The 9104-nt window shown below is 54.0% G+C and overlaps 1 protein-coding gene across 1 annotated transcript in view; it reads right to left on the bottom strand.

The window, feature by feature from the left end:
• Positions 1 to 448: 448 nt before the first annotated feature.
• The window catches only part of LOC104276868 (L-gulonolactone oxidase-like), a gene marked incomplete at its 5' end in the record, with an annotated part of 14515 nt that continues 5859 nt past the window's right edge, over positions 449 to 9104 (bottom strand). The window contains 6 exons of the mRNA XM_009873323.1: positions 449 to 577; positions 878 to 968; positions 1368 to 1532; positions 1933 to 2082; positions 2866 to 2942; positions 3352 to 3459. Of these exons, the coding sequence (XP_009871625.1) occupies positions 449 to 577; positions 878 to 968; positions 1368 to 1532; positions 1933 to 2082; positions 2866 to 2942; positions 3352 to 3459 (720 nt within the window). The remainder of the gene's footprint in view (positions 578 to 877; positions 969 to 1367; positions 1533 to 1932; positions 2083 to 2865; positions 2943 to 3351; positions 3460 to 9104) is intronic.

The following is a 9104-nucleotide window of genomic DNA, read 5'->3' as shown; positions in this document are numbered from 1 at the left end:
GTCTCCATGCCCAACTCTGACCTCTACTGTGGGGACACCAAGCCCCTTCCTCAGTCTCCAGGGCTGGACACCTCCATCAGACAAATGCCCAGGCTGAAAGTACAGTCTCACATAAGATCTCTTCAAAAGAAAGGTTTTTATTGAGATGCTGGCTTGGACAAGAAGCACTTGGGGCTGTAGAGGTCTCAGGGCACAGGGATATGGTCCCCATCCCCGAGCTGCTGGTTTCCAGGAGAGATTCCCAGGCAGCACCACAGAGCCTCGTGAGCCCCATGATTAGAACAAGCCCATGATGGTGGGCCCAGCCCTTGCTCCCTGTTTTCATGACAGATAAGGGCAGAGCTGGGGGTGCAGCACCTTGACTGTGAAGGACCATGAGCTTTGGAGTGTTGCAAGAACTGGAGGCGATGGCCGATTTTTCCTCCATACTCTACATTGGCCCCCTCCTTCAGTAAAACACCTTTTCCAGGTAGGCATTCAGGAAGATCCCCGTGGGATCCAGCTTCTCCCGGATGGAGCAGAATTTGGGAAATGCTGGGTACATCTTCTCAAAGTCCTTCCGGGTGCAGCTGTGGGCCTGCAGGGTGGAAAGTGTCCATGTGAGCTGCCCATCACTGGGGAACACATCTCTAGACCCAGACTCCCACCACCACATGCTGTGGGAAGCCCCTGCAGAAGCACTGGGACCTCCATCTCCTTTATCTACATGCCCAGGGTGGGTAGCAAACAGGGGAACATCACCTCCTCAAGGCATCCATCTCCCTCCGAGACCATCCCTACTGCAAACTGCCCCCCTCCAGGAGGAGTCGCGATGGAGAAAGGGAAGGGACCACCTTCCCCAGACCCTTTTCTCCCAGAGACGTGGGCCTGTCAGTACCTTTGCCCAGTGTGGTCTCCCACCATGCTTCTTCATGATGCCCTCGTAGGTCAGCCAGTAGTTGAGACGGGGAACGTTCTTCCCGTAGGGCCTGTGGGTGGGTTGGGCAGGGAGGGCATTAGCAGAGGCTGGGGAGGGATTTGCACACCTGGGAAATCTCCCTAAGAAACCCCCACCTGGGGAGAAGAACAACCCCAGGGACCTGCCATGGGCTCTTTGACCAGCATCGGGGTGATGGAAACCCTGTGGAACCCAGCACACCACCAGCACTTGGTCAGTGGACCTTCATGTAGGAACGTGTCCTCAAGAAACAGAGCTGGGTGGCTTTAAGGTGCTCCAAGGCCACCTCATCCCTTCTGGCTTGGTGCCTGAAATGTCTGAGTGGGAGGTCAGTATGTCCGAGCTTTGCATTTGCTGCTGCTGGGTACACCAGGACGTTGGCCTAGGGAGGAAGAGGAGGAGGAGGAGAGGAGATGGGGTCGTGGCTCACCTGTACATGATGATGTTCATGTAGCAGCTGTCTCGCTGGAAGCAGGGACTCAGCCAGATCTCATCCCCCCGCGTGAAGCGCACCTCCACGGGGTAGTGAGCCACCATCTTGGGGTTGTTCTCCAAGGCAGCCTTCAGCTCCAGCAGAGCTTCCTTCGTCTTCTCACTGCCCAGGAGAAGCCCCCAGCCCCAGTTAATGCCAGCTCTCCTTCGATTTGAAGCCTCATCCCCACAGCCCCATCCCTGACTAATCCAGGAAATGGCTTGGCATCTTCCAGCACATCCCTCCCATTGCTTTGAGCTCACAAAGCCCCAAACCACAGTGTGGCATGGATTTGGTACCCCAGGACAGGGATGCAGAAGGGTCCCCATGCTAAGCCAGCAGGTAGAAACGAGGCCCCCTACCCAGGTCCTCTTCTCCAGAGCTTTGCTCCTGCTCCAGGCAACCTGGGCTGGGGCAGAGCACAGTTCAGGGAGAGAATCATAGGATCATTATGGTTGGAAAAGACCTTCAAAATCATCAAGTCCAACTGTTATCTAACTCTAAAGATGAAGATGCCGTTTACATGGGGATGGCCCAGTCTTGAACGTGCTGCTTGAAGCGACACTCGTAGTTGAAGATCTTGTAGCTGGTGGCAATGTTCTCCACCCGGGAGCTGAAGAGGAGCCAGAAGAAGAAGCGGTTGATCCAGCGCACCAAGCCAGGCACGAAGGTGCTGCAGAAGAAAGAGCAGGAGGTGACATCTGCCCCCAGAGCTGCTGCACAAAGATTTGCCAAAGGCAGGCTGTGAGCCGTGAGGCCACCAGTCCGAGGATGCTGGGTAAGGGGATGACCTCTCAAGGGGCTGTAAGCAAAGTGTCAATCCTCCAGGGGTGCTGGAGCCCATGGGGACCTGCCAGGAGATCACCTGTACTCACTCCACCTGATCTTGGACCTCACATCCTTGCCCTTCTCTCCTCCCGGAGACCTCAGTGCCTCCCAGGCTGTGCACTGGGCATTCTCGCACTGGGGGACCGAGAGTTACTGGGCATGAGATGAATGCCTTGGTAGAGTCCTAAGAGGCCAGTATTCCTCTTCATGGAGGCCAGCCCAGCTCTCCTGTGCCACCAGGCTCACGCTTTCCAACCCAGCCTGAACAACCTGGCGGGATTTCCTCTCTCCACCCCGGTGCTCAGGATTTGCTCACAGCCAACACCATCCTCCAAAAAGCATCTTGGCTGCTCCATCTCTGTGCACACAAGAGGGCAGTGCAGCCTCAGACATCCATCCGAGCTCAAACCTGCTCCTCCTCCGCAGGGAGCTTACTTAGAGGAGAATAAGCATCTCCTCCTTTGTCAGGGACGGGTGCTCCAGGTCACGCAGTCCTCCCTTGACACATTCCCTGGGACCCCCAGCAAATCAGTTCAAGTTTCAAATGCAGAGATGCCAAGAATCAATCTGGATGAGGCCAGCTCTGGACAAACCAACACAACCCCGCTCACTCCCAGCCAATGCCTACCTGATCCAGAGCAGAAACTCCAGCAAATAATAGCCAACGGCATAATCCCACAACCAGCTGGCAGAGGAAGAGGGGGGCTGCAAAGCCAAGCAGAGGAAGAGGATGGTCATTAGGGACTAGAGGGTTTGCAGTTTTCTTCCATGAAGGTAAGAGCACATGCCTGGACCGGGACCACCTTAGGAGTTGGATTTGGAGAAAGACATGCCAGGACTCCACAGATTTCTTTCCCGTGATGAAACAGGCACGGATCCAGTCCCAGGAAGAGACCAGGCTTTGTCATGAGGATGCTGAGGGCTTGGACAGCCCCAGTTGTGTCGCTGCCCTGGGACTCCCCGACCATGAAACTCAGCCCCAAAATGCCATTTTCCTGATTATCCTCCCAGTAGCCCTTGCATTGCAAGCCCACCCTAAAACTGGCTCTGGAAAGACACCCAGGTTTGTGCACGGGCCCTTCTCCCTCCCCTCATGGAGCTCGGTGGGACCTGCCTTGTTGGTGGGGTCCTGGTAGATGATGCTGACATTCTCGCTGTGTGGGAACCAGAGGAATCTGAAGTACTGGGATCTCTTCAGGTGGTCATCAAGGTGATCGAGGACCTGCAGGAATCACAGAAATGGGAGCTGGTTGGTGACTGTGACCCCACTGTGGAACAGGGATCCTTGGGAGCAGGGAGGCACCTCATAGGACTCTCAGAAATGCTGGGAAAAGTCCAAGGAGTCTATCTACAGAGGCTTGACAAGCCTTAGGTTGGAAGGGGGGTCAATATCAGCCCAGTCAAGCACTAAGGGGCTAATACAGACCATGGATCCAACATCTTTCCATCGAAGGGAAGAGGACATGACCAAATAGCCTCTTGCCTCGACTGTGACAGAGCCCCCTCGCAACCTGAAGATGCACCTGGAACTTGTCTGAGCTCAGACCTCACATTAGGAAGAAATTCTTCAAAAAAGAGTGGTCAGACCCTGGAACAGACTGCCTAGGGAGGTGGTTGAGTCACCATCCCTGGTTGTGTTCAAGTGTCGCTTAGATGTGGTGTTGGGTGATGTGGTTTAGGGGTGAACTTGTAGTGTAGGGTCAATGGTTGGACTTGATGATCCCAAGGGACTTTCCCAGCCTGAATTGTTCTACGATTCAAAACAAAAATATAAGACTCACATCCTCCCCAAATCACATCTCTGCAGCCTCCAAATTGCTCCATCAATGGTTTCCAGACACAAAGCAGCGCAACCAAGGCTGTCCAGCAATCAGTCATGCAGTGGGACCTGCTGAGGGCTTCCAAAATCCACCTCCTGGTCCAGCACCAGGGATGTCCTCCCCAGCTTTTATACCCTGGCAGCACAGCCCTCTGTGGCTTTGGAGCCCCAGGGCAACAGGGGATGGAGCTGGAATGCGCTACACAGCCCCGTCCTGGAGACATCTCCAACTTCAAATGCAGAATTGCCAAATTATTCATCAAGACACAAAAAAGAGCTTTAAGAAAGGCAGCTCCAGGGATGTGCTGCCTGCCAGCAGCTGAGGACAGTGAAGCACAGTGACTCAGAGCAGGCAGGGGACAGGCAGGACCAGGCAGGTGACTGGGCTCGAGGGGGTGACCACAGCCCCAGAGCACACTCAGCCTGTTCCCAGGGCCACTGGGGTCCTTTCCTGGGGCTACTTGGAGAAAAGCCCCTGCCTGACCCAGTAGAACCCGCAGAAATGAGAAGACCTCTCCCTCTCACAAACAGCTTCTCCATCCACCCCCTAGTCCTCCTGCCGAGATGCCCCACGGCTTTGCAGAAAGGCTTAAAACCCCAGCAGCTTTGCTTTGTGGCGTTTGTTTGACCCAAGAGAAGGTGCAATGACCCATAAGATATAACCCCAGGAAGGTCACGGCAGCCTTAGCTGTGAAGCTGCTCCTTTCCGGCTGGATCATTGGAGTTATTCGTCTTAATGAGGTGTTAATCACCAGGCTGGGCTGTTTTAGCACCGAGCAACTTGCTGTGACCCCATCAGAAGGCGAGGGTCTTTGGGGGGGCCACTGTGCCCTAATGCCGTGGTCCCGTTCAAGCGGGGAGGATGCAAAGACCAATTGTGCTTTCCCATAATTGGTGAGAATCAACGTTAACGCTGTTGTCTTCGTCTTCACATCTACAGCCCCTGAAGAGCCCCCAAATCTCTCTAAGGTGTCCCCAAACCAGCCTATCACCCAGCCGGAGGAGTTCTCCTGTCGGAAACAGTTCACGACTCTGCAAGCAGAGCAAAAAGCTACGACCCCACGTTCCCATCGGTTCGCTTTAGGAGCAAATGCGCCGAGCGACTGAAACACGGCGGGGGTGGAAAAGGAGGACGCAGCTTTCCCAAGGTGATCCTGCCAACGTCTGTTTGTCTTCCAGCCACGGCATTTCGAGCGCAGAAGCAAATCGCCGGCGGGGGTGACCTTTTCAATGTGCGCTTTTGATTCTGGCGATATCGGCCCCAAGAAGAAAATAAGCCCACGACTTTGTAGGATAATTGCAGCACAGCGGGCGAGAGCTGAAGGCGGGGAGGGAGCGTCGGGAGTCCTTGGGGACGTTTTGCCTGCTGGCGGAGCGCCGGAGGCGGAGGCAGAGGTCGGGCGGTGGAAATTTCGCCGTTGTAATGTGGCCAACGCACGCAACCAAAATTACCCCCGAGAGAAATTACCCTGCAGAGACCTGGGACATTTTGCTCATTGTTTCTTGCCTCCTAGGAGCCCAGAACTTGGTTTCAGGGTCAAAAGAAGCTGCTTTTCTTTCTTGCAACCACCCTGGTTTTACTGAGGTTCGGGCACCCCATCCAGGTCTGGATGCTCCCAGTTGTCCTGGGGGAAAGAATAAGGATGGGGGCAAAGGGTGGATGTGGTTGAGGTGCTGTGGAGAAGGAAGCACAAGAAGACACCAGCACTCGTCAGGTGCAAGGGAGCATGGGAAGCTCACATTTTGGGAGAGGAGATGGATGATCAGTCTTCCCCTTTTCCTGGGTCCTGCCTGGGTCCTACCGTGTCGTGGGACTGTTGAGTCACACACTGAGACCAAACCCAAGATTTCTGGCTAAGAGGGACGAGGTCAGGCCCAGCAATGGAGGGAGAGGCTAGGCACTGGGTGGGCTTGGGGAAACTGGGCTTGACGGATCCATTCCTCAAAACCAAACCAAAAGGTTAGAGTTAGGGTTAGGTTTGAGTTTGGATTCAGGTTATGGTAAGGAAGAGGCAGGCTCAGGCCAAAAGAAGAGCTTCCTCACCCACCAGCTTTCTAAACCGTGCAAGTCTGAGGGTGCCTAAAAGTTTACATGGGCTCGGAAGCAGATCGGAGACTTTCCTGGAAGAGAAACTTATCGTCTCGTTACAGATATACAAACGAGCTCCAGCTCAGGAAGCCTCAAAGCTGCGAAAGATCGAGGGAAGAACTATGGTGTCTAAATCAGACCCATCCTCATCAGCCTCCCAGCAGGTCTAGAGCAAGGTGAGGCTGACTTCATCCCTGCCACCACCCAGGGATGCTCTGGTGACCTCAGCTGTCCCGTGCCTTGGTCCTGGTCATTGTCAGCAGTGAGAGCAGCTGAGTTTATCCCAGTGATAAAATTAATCACGAGGCCACAGAAGAAAGCATGCAGATCTTACATAACCACAAATCCAAGCCCAGCTCCTCTGACACATCTATTATTTGCAATGTCTTAGATAACTCAGGCTTAAATATTTCAAGCAACCTGCTCCCTTGCCATTATTCTCTTCCGCCTCGCTGGGCCACTCGACATGAAAGCCGAAGATCTGGAAGCAGGCGAGGAACGGCGATGACTGCGAATTGATAATGGCATTAATATTTATAGAGTGCATTCCCATTTCACCCTCCTAACAGCCCCGAGGGACGGAGAAAGATGGGCTGAGCTGTTGCAGGGGGCATCGCCCGGGCAGATGATGCTTGTGGAGGGTAAAGCTCAGCCTGGGCTACCTGTCCTGCTCAGCAGAGCAACGTTATTCTGCATTTGAGCTTAAGTTTCCTAGCTAAAGGGCAGATTAGGAGGTGTAAAACGACACTAAACATGGCAATTTGGCTGAGTGAAGGTACTAGAGGATGCGGTGAAGGTCTCAGCAGCCTGACAGGGCGGGTGAGGGCCAAGCTGTGAGGAGCTGGCAGCCTCCCACCACATTTAAACAGATTTAAATGCATTTAAAGCAGGCAGCTCCCTGCTGAAGGACACCAGGGAAGCAAATAGGCAAAAAAAATATTTGGGAGCCATTAAACACAAAACTCATCACCTCTGCAGCTGGAAACACCAGCAGCGAACTCACTGCAGGCTGCAGGGAGGACACCCTGGAGAAATATCTGGGCGGGTTTCCCTTATTTCTCTGCTTTCCCTGCCACCTCCCAGGAAAATTAAGATCCTGACATGCTCCAGGTCTTGCCTGCTCTGGTCCCTCTGGGTAGGAGAATGAATGGGAATCAACCTGGGTAACGTGTGTGGACCTCCGTGTCCACCTCCATGGCCAGCCCAGGTGCTGGTAGCTCAGCTCAAGGACTCCTGGGCTGCTTTGGATCAAGGATTATGAAGAAAATACTGCCAAAGTGCATGGAATTCATGTCTGTGGTGGCGTTCAAGCCACCCCAACGGGACACTGAATAATTCAGGCCTTAAAAAATTAAGGATGGCGTGTCTCAGAGCTTTGCTAATGCCCCGGCTCTGATCAATCCCGCAACAAATCGCGCCGCTTTTGCCCAAGGACTATTTATTTTTCATGAGCCCAGCTTAACGAAGGTTCACGCTGCTGTTAGCCAGGGCTGGAACTGGACCTGGGAGACCCAAACGAGGCAATGGATGAGGATGCCGCAGAGGATGCACCAGCAGGGATGTCAGACCTCGCAGGAGGACAAAGACGGTCAGTGGCTGTAGCCAATCCAAGCTCCTGGAGAGGTTTCTTCCCATCACCACTGGTTTCTCCCTCCTGCCTCGGTTTCCCCATCCAGAAAACTGACTCCTTCCAATGAACACAGCGAGTGCACCCAGCGTTTAGAAGGCCACCAGGTCTTTCCACCTGCAGGTGGCCCCTTCTCCGTAGGCTTTAGCCTGGGCAATGCTGCAGCCTCCAGCGATGATCCAATGCCAGAGATGTAGGACAAGCTGGATGATTGCTCAGCTCAAGGCAGTAGGTCACATCCCAAGCCGTGGAGGGGCTGGGCTGATGCTGGAACATCTCGCTCCATCTGATTTCCCAGCCCTGTGAGGGTGGGAGGGCTCTGAGGAAATGCTTCCAGCAGTTAAAAGAAGTTTATATAATGGCAGAGATAAGGAAAGTTGGTTTTGATGTGTTCCCAGGAGACAGAATTCCTTCCAGTCGCTCTGTAGAAATGCCCACTGGGCCTTCTGAAGGCTTTCTGAGGGAATCAGCTCACACCCACCACTGGCCACAGAGCCACATGGAGACCCAAGCTGGTAAAGCCCAGGAGATGCACTGCCCCCAAAAAAGGGCATTTCACGCCTCTTTCAAGGGAAATCAGCCTCTCCCAGCCTGGGTCCTGCTGGGCATGGAAAGCTCAGCTGAAAGAAACCACTCTCCATCCCTGAGCATCTCCGTACCAGCATCCCGGGACACTGTCCCCAGTGCCTCAGCCACGTACTGAACGAGAACCTGAACTTCTCATGCTCTCCATGGCCAATCTTCCATGGGCTATGCTCAAGACTCTCTTCAGGGGGGACATGGTCATGAAGAGGGGATGGATGGTGGGACAGCAGAACTTGCCAAGGAGAAGACAGGATGTGAGACCTTCAGAGCTTGATCTACGAGAGAGTAGGTCAGAAACCCTCCTCCGAAAGCCATCTCCTCCCTTGGGGGTGGCCCCGATGGGCCAATCACTGGCGCTGTACACCTTAGTCTCTGGGTGGTTGGGACCTCTGGATACAGGCAAGGCAAGGAGCAACATTAACAACCTGTTTAAAGGGAGTTTATCTCAGGACCCAAATGTTGCTCCGGGGTTGGATCTTGATAAGGGATTTGTTCAGCCTGGCCTTCATCACTCTTCTCATCCCCAGCACCGTTCGTCCTCAGTTCAGCTCATAAAGAAGAGTTAAACCCACCTTCCCAGTGGGAGATGGAAAACCGCATCCCCCAAAACACCCTGACCTCACACAGAAAAAGGGAGTGAGATGCCCACGGGCTATTTTTGAGGTGGTCCTTCCCTCGCTGGGAAAAGCACGGCTCTCCGTCAGCCAAGCAGCAGGAGACGACGAGATGGGAGACGGCACCTCCTGG

Source organism: Apaloderma vittatum, unplaced genomic scaffold (assembly GCF_000703405.1).
Source record: "Apaloderma vittatum isolate BGI_N311 unplaced genomic scaffold, ASM70340v1 scaffold5637, whole genome shotgun sequence".
NCBI lineage: Eukaryota > Metazoa > Chordata > Aves > Trogoniformes > Trogonidae > Apaloderma > Apaloderma vittatum.
The sequence above is the reverse complement of the archived record's forward strand: the minus strand, read 5'-3'. Positions and strand labels throughout refer to the sequence as shown.